Raw genomic sequence first — 15,059 nt, 5'->3', positions numbered from 1 at the left:
GGTAAAAAAGCCTCTCCACCAATGGCGAGGTCAGCAGCCCTTGTTTTATGCGCATAAGATTCACAAAAAGCAGTACTTAACATTTATAAATCTGTGGTCCACTTTATTGTGTCTTACAGCAACACTTATACAAAATAATCACTAATAAATTCAACCACATGTAAACTTTTTGACAGCTGACAACAAATGATACATCTTATATGACTAAATAATTTAGGCGTAAAGGAGACTGCTCACTGAATAGCAGGCGTTGCGGCAGTAGTAACACCAGTTACCATCATATCACTGCAGTTAAACTCTGTCAGGCTGGGCTAGCACTTGGATGGGTGACCATCTGGTCTGCCAAGCACTGTTGGCAAGCAGGATGCACTCGGCCATGGTGAGGCAAACTGAGGAACTGCTTGATTGACAAGTAGCTGCTCTGGTCTCGTAAACTGACATACAGCCGGGAGAGTGGTGTGCTGACCACATGCCACTCCATATCAGTGACTGGTGATGCCTTTGGGCTGAGGATGACACGGAGGCCAGTTGGTACCATTGTTGACAGGCATATACAAAAGGGAAAGAAAACTTACTAGCTTTCAGAAAAATCCTTTGTTGAGCTACACACTGTACAGACATGTTCTCTGATACATTTATCGAGACAGAAACAAAAAACTCGTGCCAGTCAGAATAATACAACATGCAGAATTACAAAATTCCCAAAATTTTTGGAACTCACATCATAGGTTCTCCATAATGGACTCCACGTTAAGAGCTGAGACTGATTAGATAATTTACAAAGAATTGTTGATATCCTGCTTCAGTGACTTTTATTGTTAATGCTCTTTGATGATCATGCTGTCATCATAAGGTGGATTAAGATCTTTACATTGTTGAATTTTCTTGTGACCTACACATGTATTGTCTGTTGGGTGCATATTTGCATTTCAAAGTTTTCAATGTTGCAATATATTGTGACATTGAAAAGTGTACAGTGACACACATGTGGAGTCTGTTGTGTCAGCACACAGCAGATATATATATCCAAAAGTGTAGTAAGCATAATTTTCCCATATGTGTAGAAAAGTGTGTAAGTGCTTTCAGCACTTTCTCCACCAGTGCAAGATGATGTACAACCTCTCCCTGCCACTGTGCTGTTTGTTAAATAGACAACACATGTGTATGTCACAAACAAATGCAATAATGTAAAAGTATCTTAATCCATCTGATAATGGCATTACCATGAAAACACGTATTAGTGTTAAAAATGAATATAAAGGTACTAAAGCAATGTAATAACATCTGTTGTTATAAAAGGGGGATACATAGCATATAAATTGTACCTCACCTTAGTCTGCTTCCTCCATGAAATATAGCCCCATGTTAATGTTTTGTTTGATCCTCTTATAGTATCCGAAATGTATGTAGCAGGATCCATCCATTAGCTTGCAGACATTGTGAACTATTATGTAAAGGAAAACTATTTTATGGAAAAGGCTGGTAAAACAGAAGTGTATTGTTTCTGTTTAATGTAAAAATATATATATTTAAAAAGTGCAGCAATTTTATCAAAAACGAGTTTGTACATGTTTAATATTCATCCACTCTTACTGCTTCTTCTTCAGATTTTTCTTAATGCCATTTTCAGCAATGTTTTTGGGTGTACTACTGAACAGGAACCTGAGAACAACTCTTAATATTATCACTAGAAGACTCGCAACCACTGCGACAATTGTTAGCATGAAGATGATGACATCTAGCAGGCACAGTTGATACCAGCTAAGATCCACAGCTGCAGATCTCATGTGTGAGGCTCCTTTGTGGCGTGCTACATACTCTGTCCAGTACACAAGTTCCTCCATGGGAGTTCGAGGCCTGTCATGGTACAGGCGGGACAGGTCCTTCGCCTTTGTTTGGTACCTGTTGGCAAACCCACAGCCTCAAAGTAAATATGTACATGCATGGTGTATCATCAGACACAGAAAGTGTAAACTGGAAATATTATATCAGATTTTGGGTCCAAATGAATATAACTATTCCTTGGTTAAAAATATGTGTATATGTAGTCTTCAATACCAATCTGTCACCTGGTTTCTTACCATCCTCCATCTGCTTCTGTATTCTGCTATTATTTTCATCACTGAATAGCAGCTACACCACAGAAAGCAGTTCAGTGTTAGATTACATGAGCCGTATTTAATGGATCCTGATGAGATTGATCATAGAGTGTGGGAAGAAATAAGAAATGGGCATTATATTTAAATACATTGCACAGAGCTGTTTTAAGGCCCAAGCAACAAAAGCTACAACTTGGGCCACCATAGGCGCAACAATTGTAAGATTTCTATACAGAATGTATCACAATTACTAGCAGCCCCATGGCTGCCAAGCTGGGAGGGGTACCCAAGTGCAATATTTGTATAAGGTGTGTATCATAATTAGTAGAAAAAATTGACACATGAAAGAGGGGGAAGTTAACAAAGATAAGTCGCATCTCAGAAAAATGTTCCTTAACCAGCCCTGGCAGTTCAATTGAAAATTTAACTAATTATGATGTATTATTATTACAGTGATAATATGAGTTGTAGAGTGACCTAACTCACTCATCTTAAAGAGCCACTGTGTTACTATTCTTCAACTGAGAAAAAGGAGCTCATGAATTCAACTACAAACTCCACTATATTATCCACAAGGCATTTAATATGCTCTGGTAAGCTGTTAAATACCTCTTTATCCATATACCTGACTACTTTCTATACTACTTCATAAAATTCTTTGAGAAAAGAGCAACGTTGATAATAACAAAACGCTTTTTTTGGGGGGGGGGGAGGGGGGGAGGTTCTCTTGACAACATTCTGTGATGATATCCCTGTAAATGTGTAACAACAATGGAAATTCCTGGCTGGAATACTAAGTAAAATAAGGGAAATACAACCACTCACCTCCAGTGGTCTAATGTATGGCTCATAGAAACAACAACAGGAAACAGTATTCACACTAGCTTTCTCTGGCAAAAATTCCCTCATTCACACACACAACCACACAGATTCTCAAACACACATGCATGTGGGAATGTGTAGCTCAAGAGCTAGTGTGAATACTTTTTTCTGTTACATGTTTCTATGTGCTACACTTCAGTCTGCTAAAGGTGAGTGGTTATCTTTCCCTTATTTTACATATTAACTCAAAAATTTTATCTAACTGTAGTCCCAAAAATTAGTGGTAAAAAACTATGAATTTAATTTACTTATTCACATCAAAAGTTAATGGTATTTGATTTGCCTTGAACTATCTACTGATGTTTTTATATATTTCTTATATTATCTTTTCTGTATGACATCTACATCTGCGTGATTACCCTGCTATTCACAATTAAGTGTCCGTCAGAGGGTTCAATGAACCACCTTCATGCTGTCTCTCTACCATTCCACTCTCGAACGGCGCATGGGAAAAACAAGCCCTGATTTCTCTTATTTTATTGTGATGATCATTTCTCCCATGTAGGTGGATGCCAGCAGAATGTTTTCACAATTGGAGGAGAAAACTGGTGATTGAAATGTTATGAGAAGATCCCGTCGTGATGAAAAATGCCTTTGTTTTAATGATTGCCACTCCAATTCATGTATCATGTCTGTGGCACTATCTCCCCTATTTCGCAATAATACAAAACAAGCCGCCCTTTTTTCAATATTATCCATCAGTCTCACCCGATACGAATCCCACACTGCACAGCAGTACTCCAGAATAGGGCGGACAAGTGCAGTTTAAGCAGTCTCTTTAGTAGATCTGTTGCATCTTCTGCCAATGAATCACAGTCTTTGGTTTGCTCTACCCACAACATTATCAATGTGATCGTTCCAATTTAGGTTATTTGTAATTGTAATCCCTATGTATTTAGTAGTATTTACAGCCTTCAGATTTGTGTGACTTATCACATAATCAAAATTTAGCAGATTTCTTTTGGTACTCGTGTGAATGTTTCCCTTATTGCGTATTGGTGTGACTTGAGCAACATTCCAGTCTTTAGGTATGGAACTTTCTGTGAGTGAGCGTTTGTATATAATTGCTAAATATGGAGATATTGTATCTGCATACTCTGAAAGGAACCTGACTGGTATACCATATGGACCAGAAGCATTGCCTTTATTAAGTGATTTAAGCTGCTTTGCTACACCGAGGATATCTACTTCTATGTTTTTCATCTTTGCACTTGTTCTTGATTAGAATTCGGGAATATTTACTTTGGTGAAGGAGTTTCAAAAAACCATGTTTAATAACTGTGCTTTGGTGGCATTGTCATCAGTGACTTCACCGGTGTTATCAAACAGTGAAGGTATTGTTGAGTCTTGCCACTGTGTGCTTTATATATGACCAGAATCTCTTTGGGTTTTCTGCCAGAGTCCGACACAGAGTTTCATTGTGGAAATTATTAAAAGCATCTCGCATTGAAGCACACACTATAATTTGAACTTCTGCAAAGCTTTGCCAATCTTTGGGATTTTGCATTCTTTTAAATTTGGCATGCTTTTTTCATTACTTCTGAAACAGCGATCTGACCCATTTTGTGTACCATGGGGGATCAGTTCCATAACTTATTAATTTATGTGGTATATGTCTCTCAATTTCAATCAATACTATCTCTTTGAAATCATTCCATATCTTTTCTACTCTTATGTGATCAGATCAGAAGGAGTGGAGACTTTCTCTTAAAAAGGCATTAAGAGCATTTTTATCAGCTTTTTTAAATAGATGTACTTTGCATTTCTTTTTTATGGTTGTGGGTGTTACGGTATTCAGCCTAGCTGCAACTGCATCTTGGTCGCTAATCTCTGTATTCATCATGATACTCCCTATTTGTCCAGGATTATTTGTTGCTAAGGGGTGAAGTAAGCTTTCACAACCATTTATGATTTGAGTAGGCTTATGAACTAATTGTTCAAAATAATTTTCTGAGAAAGCATTCAGTACAATTTTGGAAGAAAGACATTTTATGCCTGCCGCCAGCTTTAAGTGTATAATTTTTCCAGCATATCAAGGGTAGATTGAAGTCGCCACTGACTATAATTGTATGAATGGGGTACCTATTTGAAATGAGACTCAAGTTTTCTTTGAACTGTTCAGCAACTGTATCTTCTGATACAGTTAATAGTTTAGTCTGACTGTCAAGTATAAACTCTACCCATACTATTTCGCAGGAATGGTTCTTTCCCTACACACTCATGACAATTTACAACTACAATACTGATCGTTTCTACAATTATGTTACTCTGTTTCACCTGCCCCCTTTTAGACGGACACCCCTTTTGTGGTTTCCTGAGACCCTCTAACTTAAAAAAGTGCCCAGTCCCTTCTACACAGCCCCCACTACCTGTGTAGATGCTATGAGAATGAGTACAGTGTTTTTCCTCTTAGTAGAAAGGACAATGCAAAAGAAGAAGATAATTTATATATATAAGAAACAAATGATTCAAATTAGGACCATGTTGTCCATTATTTCTGATGTCCAAATTGAGAGTAGTATGTCACAAGGAGACATCACAGTGACACAATGGGTACTGTTAATTATTATCACAAAATACACATTAATTTTACAGTTGTTGTTGCTTGTAAAGGGAATTTGCTCCTACCTCCTCCTTAACAAAATGGGACAATTGCATTGTTAGTTTTGTTTCCCATAGGAATTGAATGACCACTTACCGAGGATTATTGAGTATTTCCGTAATTGCCCAGTAAAATGTCTCTGAGGTTATGTTATTCAAACGTAGTCTGATTCCATATCCTTTGGATTCTGCTTGAAGCATGTTAAGATCTTGATCACTGAACACAGGAATTCCAATCACAGGCACACCATGGTACACTGTTTCAAGTGTACTCAGGAATCCTCCGTGCGTAATGAAAAGTCGTATGTTTTTGTGTGCTGAAAAACCAGAGAAATATGATCTTATATAAGAATAACTGATTTTTGTCTCTTTACTACTTTATCTATATCATTCACTGTGTCAGGAACTAGGCATACTATTGAGTAACCAATTTAATAGTCACTTGTGTCCACAAGTGAAGGCTGGTGCAGGATTCTGTATGCACAGAGGGAAAGTGAACAAATAGTAACAAGGTCAGTTTGCTTTCTGTCTACCTTCTGTACTAAATACCTCAATTGATCTCTCACGGCATTATTTTCAGTGTTGAAGAAAGCTCCACATGGGACACAGTGTCTATTTTGATCTGTACTGAAGAAGTAAATATAAGGGTCATTTTGATGTCACTACTGTTTGTTGTACTTTTGGTGAGTGCTTGCAAGACAGCCATCTCAAAATGGGCACTACATCTACTTCTGTAGTCTGAAAACTACCCTGAAATGTGTTGCAGAGTATATTTACCAATGTATCAGTTATTAGGGCTTTTTCTGTTCAATTCATGTACATGGGACAGGAAGAACAATTGTGTCAGTGCCTCTCTGTGTGCTGTAACTAGTCTAATTTTGTCTTTGTGATTTGTGTGGGTGGAGTATGAATGGGGTTGTAGGATATGCCTCGATTCATTACTTAAAAAACTTTCAGTAGCTGAGATCACATAAATTTGTCTTTATTTTTAACGACTGGTTTCAACATGCACTGATCAGTCAGAACATTATGACCACCTACCTAATAGCCAGTATGTTCGCCTTTGGGATGGATAATAGTGGAGATGCATTGTGGCATGGAAGAAATGGGGCCTTCATATGTCACTAGAGAAAGTTGGCACCACAGCTACACACACAGTTCACTTAATTTCCCTAAATTTTGGGGAGGAGAACTACGAGCTCTGATGCTACGTTCAGTCACAACTCAGATGTGTTCGATTGGGTGCAGATCTGGTGAGTTTGGGGGCATATGAATTGGAACTTGCCACTGTGTTCCTCAAACGATTCTGTCACACTTCTGGCCTTGTGATATGATGCATTATATTGTTGAAAAATGCCACTGCTATTGTAAAACATTATCTTCATGAAAGGGTGCATGCAGTCTGCAAACTGTGTATGATACTCCTTGGCCTTCATGGTGCCTTTAACGAGCTCCACTGGAGCCATGGATGCCCACGTGAATGTTCCCCAGAGCCTAATGGAAGCACTGCCAGCTTGTTTCCATCTCACAGTACAGGTGTCAAGGAACTGTTCCCCTGTGAGACAACAGATTCACACCCTCCCATTGGCATGATGAAGAAGGTATTAGGATTCATCAGACCATGCAGCAATGCTCTGTCACTGCACCAACAGACAGTGCTGAGGGTCATGTTCCCATTTCAGTCATAATTGCTGATGTCGTGGTGTTAACACTGGCACATGTTTGGGTTGTTGGCTGCAGAGGCCCATCATTAGGAGTGTTCGGTGCACTATGTGTTCAGACAAACTTGTATTCTACCCAGCTTTAAGTCTGATGTTAGTCCCATCAAAGTTGACCACTTGCTCAGCCTATGATGTCTAACATCTGGACTGGCCACCAACCCCATGACGCCTGGACAAGGTTTCACTTTGCGTTTGCCATGTGTTGAAGACACTCACCACAGCACTTGAAGACACTCTCCACAGCACTCCTCGAACACCTGACAAGTTGTGCAGTTTCTGAAATGCTCATGCTGAGCCTCCAGTTGTCAAAAACGTCCTTGTGTCAGAAGATTTATGCCTTCTTTATTCTGGTAGCAACACACATTTATTGTTTCAATGCAAATTCCAGAAATAAGCAACACTACAGCCCCTGCTGTAAATGCCACATAGGAAGGGCAATTACTGGCAAAGGTTTGCAATGTGATCATTCTCTCACCATAGACCCTGCTTTCTGTCTTCCAACCCTTATAGAAGCTGCTCATTGGGTAGTGGGAAGTCTGGATCCACCTCTAAGATAGAGCTATCTCTGAAAGGAAGCCACCACGGTGAATGCTTAGCAGAGCAAATTTGATGGTGTACAGCTAACTAGCTGTATTGAACACTGAGATACCAACCAGAAGTGGGTGGTTCACATTATCAGCATGGTCCACTGTGCTGCTGATGCATATATCCTGAAGTCATTAGACCAAATTCAGAAGTGAAATGTCCCATGATGGAACTGTTAGTGTCTCTCCGCAAGCAGGTTTAGACACTTGGCCTTATGATAGTGTAGATGCCAACCATCTGTTATGAATTTCACAGGCCTTTGGGTCATGGGGGCAAAGGCACAAAGGACAATCAAGCAGAGCTAGATGAGGTCACAGCAAGTATTTCTAGAATAAGTAAATTGTTCCACTAGCTCTTCGAAGGTATGGGAAGCCATAAGAAATATATTTGACAACTGTGTCAAGACACTGCTGTGCTGAGGCAGCGGAGTCTCCAATTTACATCTGTACACAGTGCACAGGCATAGTACTTCAGTTTGATCACTGTCCCCAGCTTTCCCCTTGTCATTGGGCTTTAATAGAGAGGAATGCTTGGAATTTCCATCAACAACAGTGAGGACTACAACTACCCCCTTTCCTGTGAGGGAGCTTGAGTATGCATTGTCTCAGATCACAAAGACTGAACTGGGTAAGGATAAAATCCAATATAACATGTTACAGTGCCTCACGCAGGTGGAAAGGTAATCCTCCCATCCCTACCAACTGGTGTCTGACTTGGGTCCTATAATCACAGAAACTACACTGAGGTGACAAAAGTCAACGGATAGTAATATGCACATATGCAGATGGCTGTAGTATTGCATACACAAGGTATAAAAGGACAGTGCAATGGAGGAGCTGTTGTTTGTACTCCGGTGGTTCGTGTGAAAAGGTTTCGTATGTGATTGTGATCCGTGATGGGAATTAACAGACTCTGAACATGGAATGGTAGTTGGAGCTAGATGCATGGTACATTTCATTTCAGACATTGTTAGGGAATTCAATATTCAGAGATCTGCAGTGTCAAGAGCATGCTGAGAAACCACATTTCAGGCATTACCTCTCACCGTGGACAACCCAGTAACCAACGGTTTTCACTTAACGACCGAGAGCACCAGTATTTTTGTAGCATTGTCAGTGCCAGCAGCCAAGCGACACTGTATGAAATAACTGCAGAAATCAGTGTGGGATGTACAATAAACATGTACATTATTGAAGTGAAACAAAATTTGGCACTAATGGGCTGTGGCAGCAGACAACCGACATGAGTATCTTTGCTTACAGCACGACATCCCCTGCAGCATCTCTCATGGGCTCAGAACCATATCAATTGGATACTAGAGCAAATATTTTGGCCACCTGTACCGCTTGACATGAATCCCATTGAACAATTATGGGACGTAATTGAGAGGGGAGTTCATGCACAAAATCCTGCACCAACAACACTTTCACAATTATGACAGCTATAGAGGCAGCATCGCTCTGCAAGGGACTTCCAATGACTTGCTGAGTTCACGTCATGCTCTATGTCAGGCCAAAGGAGGTCTGACATGATATTAGGAGGTATGCCATGATTTTGTCACTTCAGTGTACTCGGTCACTACTAGTGCAGGTTTCAGAGGCATCAATCAACCCTCAACAACCTTGTCCTGCAGGATGCAGACATACAGTATTCTTTCCTATGCAGACAACACCTCATAGATATCTTCTTCGATCTTCAAAGGATCTACGACACTGCTTGGAAGCAATAACATCCGAGGGCAGCCCCACAAATGGAACTTCCAAAGATGACTACCAATATTCATATGGTCTTTTCTTCCCACACAATTTTTTATATCTTGGGTCAACAATGCTCTTCCTGCACAATTGAAGCAAGATAAAGGTGTCCCTCAAGGGTCTGCTTTCATTGTGACTCTGTTTGCTCTTGCCATCAACAGTATTGCATCCATGGTAAAGTCTCCTGTTTGATGTTCATTGTTTGCAGATGACTTTACCATGCTCTGCTTATTATCCAAACTTACAACGACCAGTTGTCAGGTGCAGCTAATGATAAGATTGTTGGAGGAGTGGGCAGATTGCACAAGTTTTAAATTTTCTTCAGCAAAATATGTTTGTTTTAATTGTCTAAGTCACCCTATTAACCTGGCCATAAAATTATTGGAGGAGTTGGCAGATTGCACAAGTATTAAATTTTCTTCAGTGAAATGGGTTTGTTTTTATTGTCTAATTCATCCTATTAACCTGGCTGTTCTTAAAATGAGGAACACTGTTATCAGTTTTTAAAGTTCAGTGAGGTTTCTGGGTCTCACATTTGGGCAGCTAAGGTTACCACATCTGAAGAATGTAAAGGCCTAAAGACACGGATTATTTTAAAATGAATCATCCACAGGTTAGGGAGAGCAGACTGAATGTGTCTGCTCACCTTTTACAAGGTGTTTTGTGCAATTCCACCTTGGTATGTATGCACCTCACAATCAGCAGCATTCAAAACCATTACTTGCCCTCCAATGGCGTGCCTATTCAGAAATAGACCACAAGCAACGAGGCCATTCAAGACTTAGTGGTTGATAGTGCTGACCATATTTCTGTTCTTCATAGAGGTTGGAGTCATTTGTCACCATGGTTAATAAGGAGACCCTGAGTTATTTTATATTTGTCAGTGTACAAAAAGAATCATATCTCAGGCTATGTTTTTAAATTGATGTTTTACTAAATTTTATCCAAGCACTGATTGTATTATAGTTTACACTCATGGGACTAAGCAGGGAAATTCTATTGGATGCATTGTGTTGTTTCCAGAATATGTTTTTAAGTTTCACTTACCTCAAACATTCACAGCGTATGAGGCTTAATTATATGTGATTTTGAGGGCACTAGAGCAGATGTGGTACCTCTTGCTACCAAAACTCTCTAAGTGCCCTTCAGGACATTCATTATACACTGAAGCGCCAAAGAAACTGTTATAAGCATGCACATTCAAATACATAGATCTGTAAATAGGCAGAATATGGCGCTGTGGTCAGCAATGCATGTATAAGACAAGTGTCTGACGCAGTTGTTAGATCAGTTACTGCTGCTACAATGGCAGGTTATCAAGATTTAAGTGAATTTGAGCACGGAGTTATAGCCAACGCACAAGCGATGGGACACAGCATCCCCAAGGTGGTGGTGATGTGCTGAACTTGCCGTACGACCATTTCACGAGTGTATTGTGAATATCAGGAATCTGGTAAAACATCGAATCTTTGACATTGCTGGGGCCACAAAAATATTCTGCAAGAATGGGACCAGTGATGAACTGAAGAGAATCATTCAATGTGACAGAAGTGCAACCCTTCCACAAATTGCTGCTAATTTCAATGCTGGGCCATCAACAAGTGTCAGTATGCGAACCATTCAATGAAATGCCATTGATATGGCCTTTTGGAGATGAAGGCCCACTCGTGTACCTTTGATGACTGTGTGACACAAAGCTTTATGCCTCTCCTGGGCCCGTCAACATCATCATTGGACTGTTGATGACTGGAAAGAGGTTGCCTGGTCAGACGAGTCTTGTTTCAAATCGCATCGAGTGGATGGACGTGTATGGGTGTGGAGACAACTTCATGAATCCATGGACCCTGCAGGTTGGCAGGGGACTGTTCAAGCTGGTGGAGGCTCTGTAATGGAGTGGGTTGTATGTAGTTGGAGTGATATGGGACCCCTGATACATGTAGATACTACTCTGACAGGTAACATGTACGTAAGCATCCTATCTGATCACCTGCATCCATTCATGTCCATCGTGCATTCTGATGGACTTGGGAAATCCCAGTAGGACAATGCGTGCCCCCACATGTCCAGAATTGCTACAGAATGACTCCAGGAACACTGTTTAAACACTTCCACTAGCCACCAAACTCCCCAGACATGAACTTTATTGAACATATCTGGTATGCCTTGCAACATGCTGCTCAGAAGAGATCTCCACCTCCAGCATGTTATAACATAGTCCCCTTCCATCAGTTTATGTGGCATAACAATGATGTACCAAACCACACTTCGTTTTTTTGTTAGTGTTCCCACGAACATAATGACAACTTTTCCTTCCATGTGTCTGTTGTTTTTTGTCCATGTAACATAGAAGTGTATAAAGATTTTTATGTTTTATTGATTCGAAATGTAAGTGCAGGGAAACATTTTATGGGTCTAGCTCTAAAATAATACGCAGCAGACTTTGCAACCAGGGCAGCTACAGCCTGAATATATCATTTTGAGGAGGTAAGATTTCTTTATTTATAGGGACAAGTTTCATCGCATTTCAGCTCCATCATCAGGTCCATATTATGCTGTTATATTATGCAATTTTATGTTTGACATCTGCTACATAGCGAACTGCTGACAGTGAACAGTGTGTCATTCCATTCTCTTTCCTCGATTGGAACATGACTTGATTTTATTGCACCTGATGATGCAGCTAAAAGCTGAGAAACCAGCCGTGCATATAAATAAAGGACTTACAGCTAAAGTGGTCCCATGTTTTTAAAAAATTAAAATAAAATCGTATTAGACCCATAATGATACATCTAACATAAATTTTGCAGACACAGAACATATTCAAATTATTTTTATGGTGGCCTGGGGCACCAGTACTCTCATGACAGATACACGAGTCAAAGTAGATGACGCTTACACGTTTCGTAGTATACATGTGGGAATGTCTAGTATAAATTCCAGGCCACCAGGAGGTGCACCAAGAGCTACAGACCACAGAGGTTGTTGGTCGCACTACAGAACCACACCTCCACCCGGTCAAGAGTGACTAGTGGGTAGAACATCTCTTCCCTACCCTTTTCCCCTTCAACAGCATGATATTTATCCCAGGGCAAGTCCTTCCACTTTTAGTGTCAGGAAAGTGCTTCTTGTAAATATCAGTCTCTGTCATCATATTTAAATGTTTTACCCTTTATAATTAGTGTTTTTGTCGAAAAGAAAGTCATATCTCTTATATACAATGGTTGTCTCCAACCTTTGGGTCATTATGAAACAGGCAATAGTGGGTCCATAATATATTGAGATAGGGAACCAATGGTCAGAAAAACATATTTATTATTTGGAAGTGTGGAAATTTGTGGTAAGTTCTATGCGACAAAACTGCTGAGATCATCAGTCCCTAGGCTTACATACTATGTAATCTAACTTTAACTAACTTACGCTAAGGACAACACACACACTCATGCCCAAGGGAGGACCCGAACCTCCAATGGAAGAGCCATGCAAACCTTAGACCACGTGGCTGCCCTGCATGGCTATTTGTTATATGATGGGTATACATAGTGTAGACCCCACGCTGCGAAAGGATGTGGTTTCAACATGACGGTGTGTCAGGCCACTTCGATGTTAACGTCCACAAGCACCTGAACAGCATGTACCCTTCCTGTCCCACGGCCAGTGCGATCACCGAATCTCACACCTCAGGACTTTTACCTCTGGGGTTACTTCAAGACGTTGATGTATTGAACCCCTATATACACTTACGAAGACCTGCTTGCTAGGGTCCAGGCTGCCTGTCTCCTGGTACAACAGACACAAGGGATCCTTGATAGAGAGTGACAGAACTTCATGCATTGTTGCCGAGCATGCATTGAGACTGTTGGTCATCACTTTGAACAGTTACTGTGGGCTAAGTTGTTGGTATGTCATGTGCGCTGTGTATTTCCATAATGCAATGAATATACATTTATGTCAATTGGTTTCCTATCTGACAGTTGTGAACTCGCTGTCACCTGTTTCAGTTTGATCCAAAAGGTTTGAGTAGTAGGGTAAGGACGTTTGTAGTGCAATTTTGGTGTCATATTGATATGAAAGTTAATTAAATTGATCAATTAATAACCCTCGCCCACCCCCACCCCCGACCACGCCCACCCCTGCCCCCAGATGACAACATGTGTTTTTCTCAGCTGCAAGTGTGCCCCAGCCCTCTCCTCTTCGTACCCCCTCCCCCCACCTTACCCTATTGGCGCGAATTTCGAATTTTGGTGGGAATTTCGAATTATGGTGGGTATTTCGAATTTTGGCGAGAATTTCTTTGTCCCAGGGCTGTGCTGACGACCCACCCCAACCCCCACCTGGGAATTCGCGGGAAATTACAATTGGCAGTAACCTTTCTGGTACTCGAACCCTGGTCCTCCTGGGCAGAATGCCCAAGTGTGTCCCGCTAACACAATTCAACTGCCAGAAGCACTTGAAATTTATGGGGAAATAAAAATGGTGGTGCCCTTTCCAAGATTCGAATCTTGGTCCTCCTCTGCGGAAAGCCCAAGGCACTTGGAATTGATGGTAAATTAAAATTGGCAGTACCCTTTCAGGGACTCGAACCCTGGTCCTCTTGGGCGGAAAGACCAATTGTATCCCCCTAACACAATTCAACCGCCAGAGACACTTGGAATTTATGGGAAATTAAAAATGGCGGTGCCATTTCCAAGGCTCGAATCCAGGTCGTCCAGGGCAGAAAGACCAAGTGTACTCCCATAACACAATTAAATCACCAGAGGCGCCTGGAATTGACAGGAAATTAAAAATGGCTGTGCCCTTTCTGGGACTCGAAACCTGGTGGTCATGGATGGAAAGCCCAAGTGCACCCTCTAACACATGGAAATTGTTGAGATGCAGGAGAGGAAGGTTAGGTTAATGTACCGAACTATATTTATTTTGGTCAGGAAACTGACGCAAAGATCGATCGTAATTACGTAATTTTTCACAAAGATTGGTCCTAAACACTTATGCAAAGCACTACACAAAGACGGCATAAAAGCGCAATACAGCCCAAAAACTGACGCTACCATACAACTGGTGTTATCCTGCTGGGGAAAAATTTCGCAATACCACTCGAAACTAGCGACAGACACACTCAAACTCTGCCCTACATCTACTAACTGCCAGGAAAAAGGCTGGTGTGTAAGGTACTATCTTCATTCTTTTTGGTGGGAAGTATGTTCAACTGATGAGATGCTGGTTTTGGACAGAGAGGAGTTTAAAAAGTGTCTTACTGTAAGCATACAGTATCTATTGCTATTTGACATCAGAGTTCGCTACAGATGCCTGCTCAAAAACCACCCTGCAGCCCAGATAATCAAAGCCAATATATGCTACCACAACTGATGGAAAAAAATGCGTTCTTATTACACTCCAAAATTGTCGTGAAAAAACCAGCA

At 40.7% G+C, this 15,059-nt stretch overlaps 1 protein-coding gene across 1 annotated transcript in view; it reads right to left on the bottom strand.

Moving 5' to 3' along the window:
• Positions 1–1,576: 1,576 nt before the first annotated feature.
• Positions 1,577–15,059, bottom strand: part of LOC126419213 (UDP-glycosyltransferase UGT5-like) — a 62,607-nt gene continuing 49,124 nt past the window's right edge. Inside the window, exons 5-6 of the mRNA XM_050086348.1 lie at positions 5,680–5,899; positions 1,577–1,902 (exon numbers count right to left, since the gene is read on the bottom strand). Coding sequence (XP_049942305.1) covers positions 1,590–1,902; positions 5,680–5,899 — 533 coding nt within the window. The 3' untranslated portion in view covers positions 1,577–1,589. The remainder of the gene's footprint in view (positions 1,903–5,679; positions 5,900–15,059) is intronic.

Source organism: Schistocerca serialis, chromosome 9 (assembly GCF_023864345.2).
Source record: "Schistocerca serialis cubense isolate TAMUIC-IGC-003099 chromosome 9, iqSchSeri2.2, whole genome shotgun sequence".
In the NCBI taxonomy this organism is placed as follows: Eukaryota; Metazoa; Arthropoda; class Insecta; order Orthoptera; family Acrididae; genus Schistocerca; species Schistocerca serialis.
The sequence above is the reverse complement of the archived record's forward strand: the minus strand, read 5'-3'. Positions and strand labels throughout refer to the sequence as shown.